At 47.7% G+C, this 21574-nt stretch overlaps 1 protein-coding gene across 1 annotated transcript in view; it reads right to left on the reverse strand.

The window, feature by feature from the left end:
• LOC105493580 (transmembrane protein 132B) overlaps positions 1-20719 on the reverse strand; it is a 504000-nt gene extending 483281 nt beyond the window's left edge. Inside the window, exons 1-2 of the mRNA XM_011761336.3 lie at positions 20444-20719; positions 17986-18180 (exon numbers count right to left, since the gene is read on the reverse strand). Coding sequence (XP_011759638.2) covers positions 17986-18058 — 73 coding nt within the window. The 5' untranslated portion in view covers positions 18059-18180; positions 20444-20719. The remainder of the gene's footprint in view (positions 1-17985; positions 18181-20443) is intronic.
• Positions 20720-21574: the final 855 nt, after the last annotated feature.

Genomic DNA, 21574 nt, shown 5'->3' on the forward strand with positions numbered 1-21574 from the left:
ACTGTGAGCCAGGCACTATCACAGGCACTGGGGATGTGACAGTGAATCTCACAGACAAAATTCCCTGTACTTGTGAAGCCGCCAGCCTAGTGCAGGGAGACAGACCATAACCAAATAAATAAGTAAACTACGGAGCAGGGCGGGTGAAAACACCGCAAAGTCAAACAGGCAAAGAAAGTATTTTTAGAGAGGAAGAGGATGATTTTAAGCAGGGGAGGGAATCTGAAAAGATGACATTTGAGCAAACACAGAGAGTGAGAGAAGGAGCCACTCAGGGGTCTACAGGGAGAGGCTTTCGGGCAGTGGGAGCAGAACGTGCAAAAGCCCTAAGGTGGGACCATGCACCAGTTACAGAGGCACAATTGAAGACCCACTTACACCTGTCATTAGGTTGTTACAGGGTATAGTTGACCCTGAGAAAGGGAGATTAGCCTGGCTGACCCCTTAAAAGACGCTGAACTCTTTCTGAAGTCAGGATTTGAAGTGCGAGAGATTCAAATTGAGGGAGGTTCTCCGCTGCTGGCTTTGAAGATGGAGGAGGCCAATGAGAAGACATGTGGGGGCCTCTCGGAGCTAAAAGTAGCCCTGGCGGACAGCCAGCAAGGAAACGGGGACCCCAGTAGGACCACCACAGAAACTCAACCCCCACATGACACAACTACATGAGCTTAGCAGAGGGTCCTAAGTTCCAGATAAGGACACAGCCCAGCCAACCCCTTGATTACAGCCTCGTGAGACCCTGAGCAGAGAACCCTGCCAATGCCATGCCTGGACTCCTCATCTACAGAACTGGGAACTCATAAGCGGGTTTTGTTTTCAGCTGCTAAGTTTGCAGTAACTTGTTACATAGCAACAGAAAACAAATACATATTCATTAAATATCTTTGAGCACCTACTATATGCCAGGCCCTGTTAGGTGCTGGAGACGTAGCCATGAGCAAGACAGACAAGACTCCTGTCCATACAGAGCTTACATTCAAATTAGGAAAATGGACAATGGGCAAGAAATACATACTGGACACAATAATTCACAAGATAATGTGAGAGGGAGGTAATGCTGGGACAATGGCCTAACGGGCTCTTTCTTTTTCTTTTTAGGGTCTTGCTCTGTCACCCAGGCTGGAGTGCAGTGGCGTGATCATAGCTCCCTGCAGCTTTGAACTCCAGGCTCATGTGATCCTCCCAACTCAAACTCCCAAGTAGCTGGGACTACAGGTACTTGTCACCACTCCCCACTAATTTTTTTTAATTTTTTGTAGAGATAGGGTTTTGCCATCTTGCCTGGGCTGGTCTGGAACTCCTGGGCTCAAGTGATCTGCCCACCTCAGCCTCCCAAAGTGCTGGGATTACAGGTATGAGCCGCCACGCTTGGCCAATGGGTTAAGTTTCAATGGCCCAGGCCAACAAACCGGCCCCCAGCAGACAGAATCTTTAGCCCAGTCACCTCTCCAAAGCCCTGTGTGATTTGCCCCACCTATCTCCAACCTCATCTCCTGTTCTTCTGCCCTCTCTCCTTGTGCTGGAGCCTCCTGGATATCCTTCTCTTCCCCAAACATACCATGCTGTTCCCACATCAGGGCCTTTGCACCTGCTGTTCCCTCTGCCCAGAACACCCTTCCCCCAGATGGCTGCATGGCTAGCTTCCTCTCATCTTTAAGGCTTCTCCTGAAATACCGCCTCCTCTGAGACCTTGGCTGACCACCCCATTTAAAGAAGACTTCCCACCCATGAAGCTATTGATCTACCATGTTTTATTGTCTTTATAGCATGTGTCATTCTCGTAAGTTATTTATTAATTCACTTGATGGCTTCCTTCCTCCCCTGGAATACAAGCTCCACTGCCGCACAAACTGTCTTTTCATCACTATTTCCCTGGGACTAGAACAGTTCCTGGCCCGGCACAGACACTCAGGAAATATCTGTTGACTGAATGACTGGAAAATTCCTTTGATCAGCCAGTGGTTGTTTTTATTTCTTCCATGGGGAATAAAAAAAGCACTGAAAAAAGGAATAATTCATAGAAAAATGAAAATCCTAAGCAATAGTGAGACATCCATTTGCATAATGACAAGCATCTGATTTTTAATATAATTCCACCTCCAAAGTGAAATGTTCGCTATTCAGATGCAGCCAGGCCCCATGAAAGGGCTCGGATACACAGGAGCGGTAGTTACAAGGGTGGGAGTCAAAATCCTCCAGCGGCTGCTTCCCCTCCATCGCAACAGTCTCAGCTGCTGCCGTCTAGAACTTGCCAGCTCTTCCCCACACTGTCAGCTGTCTAATCCAACACCCGTTCCCAACTTCTTTCTTTCTCCCTTGCCTCCTCGCTCTAGAAGGGGTGGGAAAGCTAAATACCCCCTGCCCCGGACTCTCTTGCAGTCCTACTTCTGTCCCGTGAGATGAAATAAAACAGTCTGGAGATGATCTGGGGTTCTCCGCTCCTGGCTTTGAAGATGGAGGAGGCCAATGAGAAGACATGTGGGGGGCCTCTAGGAGCTAAAAGCAGCCCTGGCAGACAGCCAGCAAGGCTACCTAAAAAAAAGAACAGTGGTGCCTGACCAGGCCCTATCCCTTTTTCCTGCTTAAATGTAACCTGGATGGCTGGAGTCACAGCAATCATTTTGTGACCATGAAGAGAAAGGGCAAGAGAATCACAGAGATTTTTGGTCCTTATGTCACTAAGCAGCTTTATCATTACCCATAAATAACCACCTCTAGAATTCTTGGTATATGAGAAAAATAAATCCTAACTAGGCCACAATGGTGGGGCTTCCTGGTGTTTGCAAGCAAAAACATTTCTTGATAATATGCTGACTGTATGGGTACAAGCAGCTTCATTTAAGTGAATGAAACTTTGTCTTTTGCCCAAAGCAATTGCATACCCATTATCTAACCTCATCATGGCAACATCCCCTGAGAGTCTGCATGGGCAGACTTGAGGTCCCCCACATGTTAGGCAAAAAATCCGAGATTCAGAGAGGTTAAGGGACCTGCCCCAGCATCACACTGCTATGCAATGAAACTTGAAACTCAGAACTAAAACCTGGGCCAGGCACAGGCATTCATGCCTGTTATTCTGGCATTTTGGGAGGCCAAGGTGGGAGGATAACTTGAGTCCAGGAATTCAAGACCAGTCTGGACAATATAGTGAGACCCCATCTTTACAAAAAAATATATAAAAATTGGCTGGGCATGGTGGTGCACGCCTGTGGTCCCAGCTACCTATAAGGCTGAGGCAGAAGGATCACTTGAGCCCGAGAGGTGAAGGCTGCAGTGAGCTATATCATGCCACTGCACCCCAGCCTGCGTGACAGAGCAAGACTTCGTCTCAATACATACATAAATACTAAAACCTGGACTTCCAAATTTCCAGAGTCCAACTTATGGAGAGACAAGAACCCATAATATAAAACAAGGGGCAGCTCTAATAAACCTAAAAACAAAAACTTTCGTCGTAGATTTCTGCTTTAGGCTAAGAGAAAACTGTCATAACCCACTTAGAAACCCAGGACCCAAGTATTCCAGTCTGGAAGTAGTGTTGTGGTCAGTATAACACTGTCCATCAACTACAAGGGAACTCCAATAAAACTTACGGTCCTTATTTGCATTTCTTGAATGCCATAAAGGCAACACATGGTCCACAGAAATATTTCTTAAAATTCTCCTCCCCTTGCTGATCTATGTCCTTCACGCTTCATACCTCCTCTCATTTCTCCAAACTCTCCCCAAACCTCTCCTCCCGGCCTCTTGTATCCTTCTTCCCGTTCCACTTGTCAATTTATTGTCCCTCAGCTCCAAACCCACCCTTCTTTGCCATGTTTGGTGATCCTGGAGCTGGGCCCTGGAAACATTTCTCCTTTGCCAGCTGGTGTAATGTTCGGCTTTGTCCGTAGAGGGCATGGGTTACACTGTGCAGCTATACAGCAGGAGAGCCCGTCCACTCTGGGTTCCTGTCCTCCTCTCCTACTGCAAGCAGCTCTTCTACCAGCAGCTCTCAGGTCAGCTTCAGTGACCCTCTCAGGCCACACTCTCCTCACTTGATGGCCATTTCCACAGTAGCCTTGAGGGACCCTCAGCTACACTCTCCCCACACAGTGGCCACTTCTGTGGGAGGTCCAGCCATCCCCTCAGGCCATCCTCGCCCACCCAGCAAGCAGCTTCAACCAACCATCTTTGACTCTGCCCTTGAACCATGTTCTCCCCACCGGGTGGGCATTTCTTAGAGAACAGCTGTGGCCACTCACATGGTCTGGCAATGGCAGATGGTGTATATGGACCAGCTTCAGGCTTCGTCATCTGACAGTATCTTCATCCAGCAAACTGCATGTTCTCATAGTAGCTACATTCTCTTCGGAGAGGACTGGTTCTTGGCCTCAGGAACTAGAATAGTTCCATATTCTTCACTCTCCATTTCCCTCAGTCTAGAGGGAGTAATAACCCCCTTTTTTTTTTAGACAGAGTCTCGCTCTGTTGCCCAGGCGGGAGTGCAGTGGTGTGATCTCAGCTCACCAAAACCTCCACCTCCCACGTTCAAGCGATTCTCCTGCCTCAACCTCCCTACTAGCTGGGACTACAGGCACACACCACCATGCCCGGCTAGTTTTTGTATTTTTAGTAGAGACAGGGTTTCACTATGTTAGCCAGGCTGGTCTCAAACTCCTGACCTTGTGATCCACCCGCCTCAGCCTCCCAAAGTGCTGGGATTACAGTTGTGAGCCACCACTCCTGGCAATAGTAACATTTTTATACCTGATATTTCTAGACCCCTTAGAGTCCTCTTTGACCCCATTAGTAAGTTAAGCATGTCTTACTAGTTAATAATTCTTTTTTTGTTGTCATGTGTGTGTGCGTGTGTGTGTGTCAGTCTCTCTTTGTCACACAGGCTGGAGTGCAATGGTGCAATCTCGGCTCATTGCAATCTCTGCCTCCTGGCTTCAAGAGATTTTCCTGCCTCAGCCTCCCCAGTAGCTGGGACTACAGATGGGTGCCACTATGCCCGGCTAATTTTTTTATTTTTAGTAGAGATGAGGTTTCACCATGCTGGCCAGGCTAGTCTCAAACTCCTGACCTCAGGTGATTCACCTGCCTCAGCCTCCCAAAGTGCTGGGATTACATGTGTGAGCTACCATGCCCAGCAATAATTCTGTATATTGGACTTTCCCAGTTCAAATTACCGATGTGGAATCAGTCAGGGTCTCCTGATTGGACCCTGGCTGATACAGAACTAGTTAAGAAAGTGGTTCTAAATACATACAGATCTCCAGGAGTGGGATTTGGAGACTCGCCATGCCTTTGGAGTTGAGTGCCATGCTGGGATTTTGACCATGTGAAATGGGGCACCAGTGACCCACAGCAATGCAGTCCCATCACAGCGGATCAGTCACACCATCACCTGTGGTTGGTCCTGACAAAGTGCTGACTGAAGCACATGCCTTGGGAAGGCAGGTGGCTGAGGCACTTGACATGATGCCCATGACGATGGCCTCAAGGGCTGTAGTGTGGGGACAGATGCTTCTGTGTGCACTGGAGCACCTACAGGAAAATAAAATGGAACCTCAGGTCCCTTAACTCATATCAAAGCACAGTCCTAGAGCCAAAAAGCTTCCATCATGCCCTCAATGAAAATTCTTATTTATTGTAGCTGGCTTATTTACATTAGCCAGGACTAATGCTACTGAAAATAAAAAACGCAATTGAATTGTATGGGTTATAGAATTCCACCAGGTGGATTCACAGCCTCACCACATTTCTCATGTGAAAGGTAGGACATTAAGGCCAGGCACGGTGGCTCATGCCTGTAATCCCAGCACTTTGGGAGGCCGAGGCAGGCGGATCACCTGAGGTCAGGAGTTCGAGACCAGCCTGGCCAACATGGCAAAACCCCATCTCTACTAAAAATACAAAATTTAGCCAGGCGTGGTGGCAGGCACCTGTAATCCCAGCTACTTGGGAGGCTGAGGCAGGAGAATCACTTGAACCTGGGGGGCGGAGGTTGCAATGAGCTGAGATCACACCACTGCACTCCAGCCTGGGCCATAGAGCAAGACTCCATCTCAAAAAAAAAAAAAGGTAGGACATTAAAAGGGATGCTGAAGCTTAGAATGGGGACATCTTGTGGGACTCAGATGAAACTGAGAATCTTGAACCCACAAGTCACTCTGAGCCTCTGTTGCCAAAGGAAGGAGCTTGCTCTGTTGTGTCTAAGGAGACTAGCTGTCCTTTTCTTGAAAACTGTATGACAATCTCACATGAGGAGATGCCCATTCTCCTTCAGACCCACCACAACTACTCCCTGTTGGCACCTGACTCATACGTAGAATCTTAGATTTTTAGTACCCACTATGGCCTCAAATGAGATAGCTTTTACACCACGAGAACTGCAAGATTTTGCCAACATATATTGGCAGAGACCTAAGGAGTGTGTGAAGGTGTCAGACCAAGGCAGGCAGAAGAACAGGAGTAGACTGAACTCACTGACCAAGGTGCACTAAGATTTTGGATATCATGTTAGTTTCCTTAGCTGGAGGTGGCTCTCAAAGCTTATTTGGTTGGTGGCTGGAACTAGGACTCCATGGTGGCCTAAGTTTAGTTAGCATAGATGCCAGAGCTACCCTGGCACGCTATGGCATGCAAAGGCTTAGGGAGATCGGAGTGTTGAAAGGATTTACCATGGCAACCTGCATACCCACCCACCAACTACATACCCCAGGAGACCCCAGAAAATGCTTTCTCTGTGAAAGAGCTGAGAAATACATTCATGGGGAAAACAGCTGCATCCTTAGAAGGTCTGTGGCTTTCTCCTTTGTAGGCCAGGTATGATGGATCGGGGGTGTGACCACCATTGATATTGATGGATCGGGGGTGTGACCACCATTGATATGAGCTTCCAAGAGCAGAAGCCAACAGGCAGTGCCCGACCTTCAGGCGCAATGCAAGCATACCCGCCATAAAGGACGGCACCACATGCCTGTGGTCAGCAAGCCCTGGCCTGTAGGAGGTTTGGCAGAGGCTAACTGTCCCAAGGTCCCTGGGACTGAAATAGAGGAGAAGCCCGCTCAAGTATTGCTTGGGGACTCATTTCACAACAAAGGAAGTGGAGCAATGGGTTCAGGCCCATAGAATTAACTTCAAGGAGAAGGAAAAGAATCAGAGGCACAGACGACAGGAGAGGCAAGAAACCAGCAGTCCCAGAGAAAGCAGCAAAGAGACAGCAGGTGCTGTTGACTGTCTAGTTCCCGGGAGGCTGAGCTGCGTGTCCTGCACTGGGGCCCCATGTGAGACCCCAATATCCTCCTGAGGCTGTGTAGTATCGCGTGGGCTTTGTATTCTTTCCCCTGTCTAGCAGATAATAGATCTGTAATTTTTGGCTCAGGGCAGGGATGTGACTTTCACAAAAGCAGATACAAAAGCCTTTAAGGTTTTTTGTTTGTTTGTTTTGTTTTTTGTTTTTTTTGAGATGGAGGCTTGCGCTGTTGCCCAGGCTGGAGTGCAGTGGCACAATCTCAGCTCACTGCAACCTCTGCCTCCCTAGTTCAAGCGATTCTCCTGCCTCAGCCTCCTGACTAGCTGGGATTACAGGCGTATACCACCACGCCCAGCTAATTTTTGTATTTTTACTAGAGACAGGGTTTCACCATGTTGGCCAGGCTGGTCTCGAACTCCTGACCTCAAATGATCCACCCGCCTCGGCCTCCCAAAGTGCTGGGATTATAGGTGTGAGTCACCATGCCCAGCTTCCTTTTTTCTTTGTCTTTCTTTCTTTTTTTTTTTTTTTTTTTTTTTTTGAGACAGAGTCTTGCTGTCTTGGCCAGGCTGGAGTGCAGTGGCATGATCTCGGCTCACTGCAACCTCCGCCTCCCGGGTACACACCATTCTCCTGCCTCAGCCTCCCAAGTAGCTGGGACTATAGGCGCCCGCCACTACACCCGACTTTTTTAATATTTTTAGTAAAGACGGGGTTTCACTGTGTTAACCAGGATGGTCTTGATCTCCTAACCTGGTGATCTGCCCACCTTGGCCCCCAAAGTGCTGAGATTACAGGCATGAGCCACCATGTCCAGACTTCTTCCTTTTGTTTTTCAAAGACCCTAGCTCTTAGGTTCTGGAATCATAAAGTGAAATGTCCATGGGAATCAGGCTAAGTACCATATGTGAGTGAAACAGGGCCGGTGTAGGGCAATAGGGAGTGGACTAGACTGCGGTAAACTGGAGAGTGAACGCTCTGCTTCAAGACGTTCCAATTTAATTTTTTAAAAACAACGCTAGGGAACAGGTATTGGACTCCAGATTGACTGGGATTTTTTGAAATCACAGAGGAATCAGGGCTCAAAACAGAAATAAATCTGAGTGGTAGAAAAAGAAACGGGAATGGCTGTGGTAGACACCTGTCTTGTGTGTACCCCTCCGTACATTTGGAGAATCCCCCACTGTCTGAGTCTTCATGAGAAACGGCAGCTGCCTCGCACAATAAACGCCAAATAATTTTAAAATAATCATGGTAGGCCGGGCACGGTGGCTTACCCCTGTAATCCCAGCACTTTGGGAGGCCAAGGCGGTGGATCACAAGGTCAAGAGATCGAGACCATCCTGGCCAACGTGGTGAAATCCTGTCTCCACTAAAAATACAAAACTTAGCTGGGCGTGGTGGCGTGCTTATAGTCTCAGCTATTCCAGAGGCTGAGGCAGGAGAATCGCTTGAACCCAGGAGGCGGAGGTGTCAGTGAGCCACAATCGTGCCGCTGCACTCCAGCCTGGCGACGAAAGAGACTCCATCTCAAAATAATAATCATCATAATGGTAATAGCTAAAACTTAAAATGCTCACTCAGTCACCTCTTCTACATGCTTCACATACATTCTGTTATTTAGTTCACGCAGCCCCCTCCCCCACAGAGGTGGGCATGACTACACTATCCCCATTTTGTCGATGAGCAAGCTGAGGCATGCATGGCGTCCAAGCTCACACAGACATGTGGCAGAGCCTGGATTCAAATCCAGTCTGGCTCCAGCATCCACGCACTTAATGCCTTGCCACCCTTCCAATGAGGGTATTAGCTTGTGACAGAGCTCGGCCGACTAGACTTGGAATCTGGAGCAACTGATCTGAAGAAGCAGAGACAGGGAGAAGCTAATCCAGTGGCAGCAACAATGTCGAATATCCAGGGACAGCAGGGCGGCAGTGACGATCGGCTCTGATGTTCTCTGACTCTGTCGCCCATTGCCCGGCAGCAGTGGTAGCGATGGCCTCATCAGGCAAATTCCATGGCATGCTTCCCTTTGTCTGCACGTCCTCTTTGGAGTCTATTTTTGCAGTTTCTCAACAACTCTGTGAGCTCTCCAGGTGTTGTTTCAATAAATTCCTTTTCCACTTGAGTCAGCTGGAGTCCACCTTTGTTGCTCACACCCAGGTATCCCAACTGATGGGCCCCGTTTGATGCACACCTGTGTCTGTGATCCCAGCTCTGTGGCTGCAGCACTTACAATAAGCTCTCTTGTGACTCAAGCTTCTGTGGGAGGGATTCTGGCCTTTGCAGCTCTCCAGCCCTGTATTCAAATAACCCTGACTTTCCAGACTCTGAAGCCACACCAGGAGGGGAGCGAGGCTGCAGGGCTACCAGCTCCAGTACAATCACATCTGTTCAGGTGACAGTGGCCAGGACTGCTGCAGATAGTGCCATTATGGCCAGGTATTGAGCTGACCCAGATGAGGGGTTTTTTTAAATCACATTTCATCATTATTAAGAATTAGCTCTGTGTCATTAGCACACCAAGCTATCAACTCAAATCCGTTCTACCATCTGGAAGAGGCTCACACGAACAGCATGGAGCCCAGATGGATGCTGTTAGGAGAGCTGTGAGCAGAGATCAGCAGAGAAGGAGGGAGGGAGAGACAGAGAAAGACAGAGCAGACACAGAGAGAAATAGAGACAGACAGAAGTAGAGAGACAGAGAGAGAGAAATAGAGAAACAGGGAAAGAAAGGGAGAGACATAGAAAGAGGGGAAGGGAGAAAAAGATAGATGGTGAGAAATAGAGACAGCGATAGAAAAACAGAGAGAGACTTACAGAAAAGGGAAATCAAAGAGGAGAGACAGATACACAGAGAGAGACAGAGAAGAGTGAGAAAGAGAAACATAGAGACGGGGAGAAGGGGAGAGAGAGACAAAAAGACAAAGAAAGAGATGGAGAGTGAGCAAGAGAGTTGTAAGGAGAGAAACTGAGAAACAGGGACTGTAAGAGAGACAGACAATGTCGAGGAGACCCCGTGACAAGGAGAGATGGGATGTGTCAGGGCACCCTGGGACAAAGTTCCTGGGACAGATAAAGCCACAGCTGTGCTTCCCTCTCTCCCAGGCACCACGCCCAACCTTGCAAAGGAAGGTGGGGCCCTCCTATTAAGGGGTCAAAGGTGAACAAGAATGAGGAACAACCCAAACGTCCATTAATAAGGGAGGGGCATAAATTACACAAGATTCATACAATGGAATACTATAGAGAAGCTGAATTTTAAAATATTGTTTTTAAAAACACACAAAAAAACACAAGTTTCAAGAACTCTCCTTAGGAGATATGTTAGTCTATTCAGGATGCCACAACAAAATGCCTTAGTGGGTTGTTTATAAGCAACAGAAATGTATTCCTCATAGTTCTGGAGGCTGGACAGTCCAAGGGCAACGTGCCAGCAGATTCCATGAGGGCCCACCCTCTGCATCACAGGTGGCCCCTTCTTGCAGCATCTTCGCTTCGTGGAAGGGGTGAACAAGCTCCCTTGGGCCTCCTTTAAGAGGGCACTAATCCCAATCATGACAGTAGGGCCCTCATGACCTCTCACCTCCCAAAGGCCCCACCTCTTGCTACCCCCAAGGTAGGGATTAGGTTTCCACATAAGAATCTTCAGACCATAGCAGGAGACAATAGTCCTAATTATGCACATTTGTTTCAACAGCTTCCCCAGCTCCATCCTCAGCTTGGCATTGCTGGCAGGTGACCTAAGACAACAGAAGAGTGTCACTAAATCACATTTGGGGCTGTCACCATGGTTTCCAGAAGAACATTTGTGAAGCACACCCTTCCATCTCCCTCAGTTGAAGCTGGCCTTGAATCAGGGGCCTTTGGAGGAAGGCAAAAGGTTCTCATGTAAGGAGGTGAACCCCTTTCCCTCTCACCTGCCCCTATCCTCATCTCTACCCACCCCCCAACACACACACACACACATAGCCGTGGCTGGGACAGTTAGCAAGTCCTTCTCCCAGCCTGGTCAGACCCAGAGCAGGAAGAGCACTGTGCCAGAGTCCCCTCCCAGAGCCATGCCTCAGCAGGCTGTTCCCAGGCTGCTCACAAAGGCTCCATGAAGAACCCGGGCAAGAATCCATTTGCCATGTGCCCCATTTTCTAGACGTGAACACTGAGTCCCAGTGATAAGCTGGCCAAGGGCCAGGACTTCTGCACTCACAGTCTGCCAGGGGGGCCAAGGGGGAGCCACGGTTTCTGCCTGCACAGCGGCCGTTCCCTTCCCTGCTGAGAGGAGGAGGCAGCTCTCCTCTGGTGAACTACAAAGGCATGTTGTTGACAAGGGATGCTCCCTACCATGAGTGGTCACATGACCCAAGCCTAGCCAATCAGATTCACAGGGAGGGTTTGGGACAAGCCGGGTACCCTAATTTCCACCGATGAGAGTCAGGCCTGAGAGTTTTGCTGGAATCCCTGGTTCCGAGAAGTCCAGCTTCTTGGAAAAGGCCCCTGGAGTGTTCTTGGGTTGCTGAGAAGCAGGCCCTGGGAGGCCAGGAGGACAAGGGATATTGGGGGTGACTCCTATGAAAGATAAAAGGTGGAGGAAGCAGAACTGGGAAGAAAAGCCTTCAGCCCCTGACACGAATCTCACGGCAGCCATCACAGCAAGGTCCAGTAAATTTATATTTATATTTATATTATTATTAGATATAATACTCATCATCTAAAATATTTTGAGTACCACACTTAAACGTTTTTGTTTTTCCAAACTTGACCTTTATACATCAAAGGAGGCTTCTTTCCACCCTGCACAGCTTGGATGGAGCCAGTGAGCAGAACTAGGCCCAGCCACTGCCTTTGGTTTGTCTTCCTCTGAAGGAAAAATACACCAGCAAAGACGACGTTCTATCACCCAATTTGAGTGTCTCATTACAATTACATAATGCTAATTGCCAGCTTTGTGTTCCATATGGCAACTTTTTTTTTTTTTTTTTTTTTTTTGAGACGGAGTCTCACTCTGTCACCCAGGCTGGAGTGCAGTGGCCGGATCTCAGCTCACTGCAAGCTCCGCCTCCCGGGTTCACGCCATTCTCCGGCCTCAGCCTCCCAAGTAGCTGGGACTACAGGCGCCCGCCACCTCGCCCGGCTAGTTTTTTTTGTATTTCTTAATAGAGACGGGGTTTCACCGTGTTAGCCAGGATGGTCTCGATCTCCTGACCTCGTGATCCGCCCGTCTCGGCCTCCCAAAGTGCTGGGATTACAGGCTTGAGCCACCGCGCCCGGCCGGCAACTTGTCAAAGTAATTGAACAAAATATCACTAATGAACAATTATAATGAAGTTCATAATTAGGTCCTTGAAACACTTGATACAAAAAATATTTCAGATTCTTTTTCAAAAAAACTGTACTCAAGTGAGGTGAGGTGAGGCTGACCCAGGAACTGAAGAAAGCTATGAATGGCTCCTCTGGTTTGAAAGCAATAAAATCCCCCAAATCATTACCCAGGTAACAGCACTGGCCTCCCAGAGCTGATACACTAATTTGAAGGAGATGGTGGATGTGAGTGGCTAACTCGAGGCTTTGGCAGGTAGTAGGTGAACAAGAAATACTTGTTCCTTCCCTCCTGTTGGGCAGGAAGTTCACTGAGGTGAGACAATGCTATCCATTACTGTCTATATTCTGTGGGGCCTTGTCTGGGAGCCTGACACCCAGAGGTTCTTCGAAAGTGGAGCTAAAAAGAGAATACTGAATCTGCTGCTTCCTGAAGACGTCCTTCCCCGCCACTCAAGATGAACAATAACAGAGGAACCACAGGTCACACACTCAGATCAGCAACAGTATAGCGGACTCTGTAGTTGGCAACCCAACAGCCATTACCACAATCGAGGTGAAAAATTCAATATCTAAATAGTAACTTCACAGTGGAGGAGACTGGAAGCCCCACCTTACCCAAGCAGCCAAAGTTAACATCCCCAATAATGGGACTAATGAGCATTAGTCCCATTATTAATAATGAGCATTAGTCCCCTTATTAGTAATGAGCATTAGTCCCATTAATAATGAGCATTAGTCCCATTACTGGGGCTCTGATGTGTGGCCTCTGATATGACCTACCTCAAGAAGGCCTCAGCACCACCTCCACACAGTCCTGCCAAAAGTTCCTAACTGAATCCAAACATCAGGAGCCATCAGACAACCCAATGTGAAGAGCATGCTGCAAAGTCACTGGCCTGTCCTCTCGAAAACATCAAAGCCATGGAAGGCAAAGAAAGTCCCAGGAAGTTCTTCTGATTCACGGAGAATAAGGAGATGTTTCAATAGAGTGCATTGTGTGATCTGGGCCTTTATTCTGCTATAAAGAACATTTTTTTTTTTTTTTTTGAGACGGAGTCATCTGGGCTCGCTGCAAGCTCCGCCTCCCGAGTTCACACCATTCTCTTGTCTCAGCCTCCTGAGTAGCTGGGACTACAGGTGCCTGCCACCATGCCCGGCTAATTTTTTGTATTTTTAGTAGAGATGGGGTTTCACTGTGTTATCCGGGATGGTCTCAATCTCCTGACCTCGTGATCCGCCCGCCTTGGCCTCCCAAAGTGCTGGGATTACAGGCGTGAGTCACCGTGCCCAGCCAAAGGACATTATTAAGACAAAGGCAGGATCTGAAAAAGGTTAGTAGATTAGATAATAGTAGTTTCCATGTTAATTTCCTGATGATTGTGCTATGGCTATGTAAGAGAATATCCTCGTTTTTAGGAATTCACAATGGAGTATTTAGGGACAAAGGGACATTGTGCCTGCAGTTGACTCAAACCATTCAGAAAAAAAAAAATCCACATAAGTGTGTATGTATGCATGTGTGTGTATATAGGGAGAGGGAAAAAGATTAAACAAATGTCACATGATGCCAACATTTGGGCAGTTTGAGTGAAGAATATCTAGAACTGTTTATGTTATTCTTGAAACTTTAATTTGAAATTATGTCAAAACACAAAAAGGAAAGGAATACTGCTTCCCAGTTTTCTCTAGAGCTAGGGGTGGCCAAGAGACACAGTTCTAGCCAATGAGTTGGGGGAGAAGGCTGCTGAGGATCTTTCTGGGGATAAATTTTCCTCTGGTAAAATAAGAATGGGCTTCAAAGAGACTTCTCACTGCACTGGCTGGCTCACTGCTTTAAGAATGTGAGGATGTGGTGCCAGAGCTGCGGCAGCCATCTTGTGACCATGAGGAAAAGGCCAAGAAACTCACAAAGCTTTCCCCATGTATGAGTTTCCCTGATACTGTTGCCCCACTTATTAGGTTACATAAGATCATTCAATTCCTGTACTCCTTCAATCCCATTCATCATTCCAGGCCCAATGTCAGAACCTGTATCACTCAGGACCAGGCGGACAGGGCAGCCCCCATGTCAAATATTACCAAAGGGGAAAGACAGCTCCAGAGACCTTACATCGGCAATGAAGTGCTGTGGCCTAGAAACGACGCATCCTATCCAATCACAACTCATTGGCCTTCATAGAACACAGGGCCTGGCACCGATTCCACAATTCTTATTCTTGAGGGGTTTGCATGCCAAAGTTTTGCCCCTTTTTCTCAACTATAAATTCCTCATCGTAAGTTTTTAAAGATAATGATGCCCAGACTTTTCCCCCAAACTATTCAAATCATCACCTGAGGTCAGGAGTCCGAGACAAGCCTGGGCAACATGGTGAAACCCCGTCTCTACTAAAAACACAAAAATTAGCCAGCCGTGGTGGTGCGTGCCTGTAATCCCAGCTACTCGGGAGACTTAGGCACGAGAATCACTTGAACCTGGGAGGCAGAGGGTTGCAGTGAGCCGATATCGTGGCACTGCACTCCAGCCTGAGTGACAAAATGAGGCTCCGTCTAAAAAATTTTTTAAAAATCAGAATCCCTGTGAGTAGGGCCTGGAAATCAGTATTTTACAATTCAGGTATAACATACATTTATAGTCCATAGCAAAAATTTTAACTGTACATCTCAAATATTTTTATTATGGTAAAATATACATAACATAAAACTTGCCACTTTACCCATTTTTAAGTGTACAGTTCAGTGGCATCAAGTACATTCACGGTGTGACGCAAAAGTCACCACCATCCATTTATAGAACCTTTTTATCATCCCAAACAAAAACTATGTACCCATCAAACATGCTCTCCCCATTCCTTCTCTCTCCCCATCCCTGAATAATCTCTGGTCTACTTTCTGTCTCTATGAATTTGACCATTCTAGGTATTTCATGTAAGTGGAATCATACAGTATTCTTCATTTTGTGACCAGGGTCTGTCACTTATGATAATGTGTTCAAGGTTCATGCACATTGCAGCGTATGCCTGCGTGTGTGTGTGCACATGTATGCGTGTGTTCATTCCTTTTCATATAATATCATGAAATAAAATGTGTTCTGGCCGGGCGCGGTGGCTCTAGCCTGTAATCCCAGCACTTTGGGAGACTGAGACGGGCAGATCACGAGGTCAGGAGATCGAGACCATCCTGGCTAACACGGTGAAACCCTGTCTCTACTAAAAATTACAAAAAACTAGCCAGGCGAGGTGGCGGGCGCCTGTAGTCCCAGCTACTCGGGAGGCTGAGGCAGGAGAATGGCATAAACCCAGGAGGCAGAGCTTGCAGTGAGCTGAGATCTGGCCACTGCACTCCAGCCTGGGCGACAGAGCGAGACTCCGTTTCAAAAAAAAAAAAAAAAGTGTTCTATCCCTACAATAGAATATTATTCAGCCATAAAAAGGAATGAAGTTCCTCTATGTTCTACAGTATTCTATTGCAGGGATCGAACACGTTTTGTTTATCATTCATCAGTGACAAACTCTTGGGTTCCTCTGCCTTTTGGTGATTGTGAAGAATGCTGCTACAAACATTAGCATACAAGCATCTGTTTGTGTCCTGGCTTTCAGTTCTTTTAGGTATATACCTAGTAGTGCAACTCCTGGCTCACAGAGTAATTATAAGTTTAACTTTCTGAGGAACCACCAGCATGTTTCCACAACAGATGCACAATTTACATTCCCACCAGCAAGGTACCAGGGTTCCAGTTTTTCCACATCCTCATCAAAGCCCAGTTGTTTGGTACACATACATGAACTCAAGTAACCACCATGTAGATAAAGACATCTAACATTTCCTGCACCCCAGAAGGTACCCTCATGAGAACCGGTATTGTTGCAAGCTCCCCGGCAGCCAGGGTCAGGAACCATGCCCTAAACTTTTAGTGGTTCTATCTCTGGCAAGGCTGGCTAACACTCAACCTAAAAATAAACCTCGAGTCTGAAAATGGAACATTAAAAATGACATTGTCACCTTGACAGAGTGGCTAATAATGCTCCAGCGGGCAGGAGTCCATCAATCATGGGCCTCTGCCTTCTGTTTGGAGAGCTGAGGAAGATGCCAAGATGGAAAAGAGGGATGCAGCACAGGACAAGCCAGGGTGGGTGCCTGGGCACGGAAATCCCAGCCCACACCTCCCCAGGCCTCTCCCCAAACTGGGAACAAGAAATCTAGCAGCCAGACAGAAGCACTGCCTTCCCTGAATTCAATTTGCAAGGTCAATCATGTAAGAACCCAGGCCTAATAGAATTGTCACATCTGTGTCACGGTCATTTACAACGCACTCTTGCCACGTCTGAACATGAAAGCAATTATGTGATACATACTTTGGCAAGAACCTGAGGTTCCCATCAAGAGGGAGAGAAACACTGTCAAGTCAGGTTATTTAAAGAAAGAACGAACGAAAAGAAGGAAAGCTACAAAGACACATTCATTATGAAAATTTGAAAATTTCCACTTCCCTAGAAATCACATAAGAAGACTTAAGAGTCGGAATCCTTTTGAAAGCTCCATTGTCTTAAGAGTATAAATAGCATCTTTTTAGAAACACACAATTTCAATCAAGCTGGAATAATGGGAAGTACCATTCATGGAACGTTGTCTTTTAAAATTTCATGACACATGAAATGATTCTCACTCCAAATCTAATTAGAGGCTCAGGCATATGAGAGTTTGTGACAATGTCAAAGCGCTTGGAAAACGTACATGTAATTGATCTTCTTCACTGGGGTATGATTTCTTTTAATCAATCTAGAGATTCAGGAAGTACCCAAAGAAAGGACCACAAGAAACAGGGTTATCAAAAGAGGGAGTCTCTCTATCCTTCTCGGGAGCTCTTTCCAAAAGGGCTGGCCCTAGCCCATGGGACCTTGGGCAAGTTCCTTGAACCTGAGCCTTATTCCCCATCTTCAAAATAGGGATAATGATGACACCTACCTCCTAGGGTTATAGTCAGGATCATGGCCCTGGAACAGCGCCCAGCATACAGTGTGTACTAGAGCAATGTTAGCTATTATTGGCACCAAGTGGCTAAGCCCTAACGGCTCAACAGAACCCAGCCCAAAGCCCACACAACTGTGACTCCAGCCCCTGAAGCCAGTGGTCTCAGGCCCTGTTGCAAAAGGACAGCTCAGCAGACCACACAATAGGAGCCATATCCTTTAGCCACCAGACAGCCCAGGCTGACAAAAATCTTTAGTAACAGGCACAGAGGGGACCCAGTAGTCATTATCAAAACTGCAGTTCCCTCTGCCCCAGCCTGGGTGAGACATGAGCACCCACCACCTCCCTCTTCAAATGCCTTCTTTCAAGTGCCAGTTCCCACCAGCAGTCCTTCAGCCCTGCTTGCCTGCAGGCCAGGGACTCCTGCCCCAGGCCACTCAAGGTTTCCATCCTACCTGGGGCCTCTGATGGACCATAGAAGGGCACCGTCTCTGCTCTCCCAGGATATTTTTTGGGGAAATGGGCCATTGACGAAGACAGGTGGCACAGCACGCTGCTCACAGAGTCGGCAGCCAGGATTCCCGGGCTCCAGTTCCCAGTCCGCTACTGTTGGCTGGGTGGGTCAAACTCTCTGCACCTCAGTTGTCATCCTGTAAAAACAGAGATCATAAAAGCATCTTCTTTGTGGGATACTTGTGAGGGTTAAACGAGTTGATGCTTTACGTGCTCAGGACAGCCTAAGAGCCCACTGAGGGTTTGCTCAAGGAGTGGTTTCCACTCTGCTCAGCCCACACTGTAGACTTTGCAGAAACATGACTATTTTTCAGTAACCAAAGTTAATTTTTTATGAACTCCCACTCTTGTAGGGATGCTGAATCTGCCATAGGTGAGACTTTCCTTCTTTCCCCAGCGTTGTGCCTATATTTGGGCAGGAGTGTGTCTCGCCATAGCAGGGGATGGAGGGGACATGTTCTCACTATCGCCTCCCAACCGCAGTGCCCACTGAGGTGGCCTTATTGCTCTCTGGATCTAATCACTGACCCAGGGAGGCCCTTCTGGCAGAGCCTGGGGATGACGATGATGCAGACCCCGCAGGGCTGTCTGAAGACTAATGAATCAATGCACATGTAGCCCTTAGAACAGGGCCCAGCCCATGCTGGTGGTCATTCCATGTTAGCCACTTTGACCTGGCCATCGGGGACCCAAGGAATGTGGGCCCAGCCTTGCCTCATCTTCCCTTTTATTCCAAGAGAAGCTGAGAAATCTCCCAATTTCTAAATTGGCATTGGATCCAAATAAACAGTGATTGTGAGAAGCAAGCAAGATACAGCTGAGGGCTACATTTGAACCCTTGGCCATTAGTTTGAGATGTCTGTCCCTTGTGGCTAAGTTGGCCATTCATGGCTAGTCCCATTTTACAGATGGAAGAGGTAAGGCCCTGAGTGGTCGAAAAACTTGCAGTATGACGCAGTTGGCTGAGCCAGGACTTTAACCCAGACTGTTGGATCCAGGGTCAGTCCTCTCACACTTGTGCCTTCCATTAACATCCATGGCCTTTAGACAGAGCAGGCTCCTGTTGTCCTCAGCTTCCCTGTGGCTGTACCCGACCTTCTACCTGTATTTACATCACCAAATCCCTGTTCCAATTACGACTGCTGTATAAATATACCGAAATTTAGTAGCATACAACAAAAGTGATCTTATTATATTTCACAGATTCCATGGGTCAGGAATTCAGTCAAGGCTTGACTGGGTGATTCTTCTGTTCCACGTGGTGTCAACTGAGGTTACTCAATGATATGCAGCTGGCAGATGGCCGATCCAGAGGCTGAAAGATGGCTCCATTCATATGCCTGGTGCCTTGGTGGGGATGGCTGGAAGATGGGGCTCTGCTGGGACTTCTGACCACAGCGCCTCCACGTGGCTCTTCCAGCATGGTACCTCAGGGTATGAGACCTCAAATGGTAGCAGGCTCCTGCCAATAAGCATCCCCAAAAGAACCAGGCAGAGCTACCTGGTTTTCCTGGTCCAGGCTATAAGTCACTGAGCGTCACCTCTGCTATACTTTATAGAACAAACCAGTCACCAGCCCACCTAGATTGGTGGGGAGGGGATATAGACATGCCCCTCACCAAAAGAAGTGTCAAAAATTGTGTGGCCGTTTTTCTTTAACTGCCACAACCCCTGAGGTAACTGTAAAGTTCAAGAGCACAACAATTTTATAAGATGGATTTATCCCGGAAGGGGCTGCTTCTTCTCAAAAGGTGGCCTCCCACTTAAATCCCACGGATCCTCAAAACCCAGTTCTTTCATCTGCATTTTGTGCAAATAAGCCTCATTTGTCTTCATGACCCGTGAGCATGCAGACCTAGAAAAACTTTTTTTTTTTTTTTTTTTTGGAATTCTGATTGGGAATTCTTCCAGGCCAGAACCAGGCAGTTCTTTAAAACAAGGCCTGGCTTACCGATTTGCATGCATCCACCATCACTGGGGACCTCATTGCCTGAGGCAAAGGTCCCCAACCTTTTTGGCACCAGGGAACTGTTTCGTGGAAGACAGTTTTTCCATGGGGAGAATTGATTGTTGCAGGATGAAACAGTTCCACTCATCAGGCATTAGCTTCTCCTAAGGAGCGCACAACCTAGATCCCTGACATGACTGAAGTTCACAACAGAGTTTGAGCTCCTGAGAGACTCGAATGCCACGGCTGATCTGACAGGAGGCAGAGGTCAGGCGGTAACGCTCTCTCGCCTGCTGCTCACCTCCCACTGTGCATCGCAGTTCCCAACAGGCCACGGGCTGGTACTGGTCCACGGCCTGGGGCTTGGGGAACCCTGGTAAGCCATCTAGAGTCAGGCAGAGAATCAAGCAGTGACCTAAGCTCACAACTCAGCCGCGGCACTTCTTCCTCACCTGGAATTCTGCCTCTTCACAAAAGCCCCATGACTGCTATTAGGTGGAGGTGCTTGTCACGCCTGAGATCCATCCTCTCCCGGTTCAGCCTCCAAGCCCTGATCTTTCCCTGAGGTGCCTCCATGCCCCAAGCTCAGGTCACGTGTTTCCAGTGAACTGGCCCCGCCTCCTGCCGCAGGGCAGTCACATGATCCAGGTGCCACCAATGAGAACCTCCCATTCCCCTGGTCTCCATGATTGGTTCAGAGATGGGCACATGACCTGGGCCAAGCCAATGGGACTCCTCTTCAGGCTTTTGTTGGAACTTCGGCAAAAAGTCAGACTGAAGCCTACGCAGGAGAAAGAAGGAAGGTGAGATTGTAAAAGAATAGGAGATAGCATTTATTGAGCACCTGCTATGTGCCCAGCACTATTTTATTGGCAACATGGTTATTTCACTACCATCACAGCCCCATGAAATACATAGTATTCTCTTTTTTCTCTTTTCTTTTCTTTTTTTCTTTTTTTTTTTTGGAAACGGAGTCTCACTGTGTCACCCAGGCTGGAGTGCAATGGCACAATCTTGGCTCACTGCAACCTCTGCCTCCTGAGTTCAAGCAATTCTCCTGCCTCAGCCTCCGAGTAGTTGGGATTACAGGTGCCCACCACCACGCCCAGCTAATGTTTGTATTTTTAGTAGAGATGGGGTTTCAGCATGTTGGCCAGGCTGGTCTCGCACTCCTGACCTCAGGTGATCCACCCGCCTCGGCCTCCCAAAGTGCTGGGATTACAGGCATGAACCACCACGCCCAGCTGAGATGCATAGTATTACTAATCGCCACATTTCTAAATGGGAGAAAGGAGGTTCAAAGAGGTTAAGTGAGGTGTGTGGTCACACAGGAAGAGGCAGAGCCATCACTCACATCCAGGCACTTGGTTCCAGAATAGTGTTCCAGATTTAAGAAACCTTCGGGATACTTGGTTACGTTTTAGTTTCTGATTAGCAATAAATACTTTTTGGTATAAACGCATCCTATGCAATATTTGGGACGTTCTTACACTGAAAAACTAGCTATTCATTGTTTTTCTGAAACTTACATTTAACTGGGTGTCCTGTATTTTATCCAGCAACCCAATTCCAGAGCCCATGGT

Source organism: Macaca nemestrina, chromosome 10 (genome assembly GCF_043159975.1).
Source record: "Macaca nemestrina isolate mMacNem1 chromosome 10, mMacNem.hap1, whole genome shotgun sequence".
Classification (NCBI taxonomy): domain Eukaryota; kingdom Metazoa; phylum Chordata; class Mammalia; order Primates; family Cercopithecidae; genus Macaca; species Macaca nemestrina.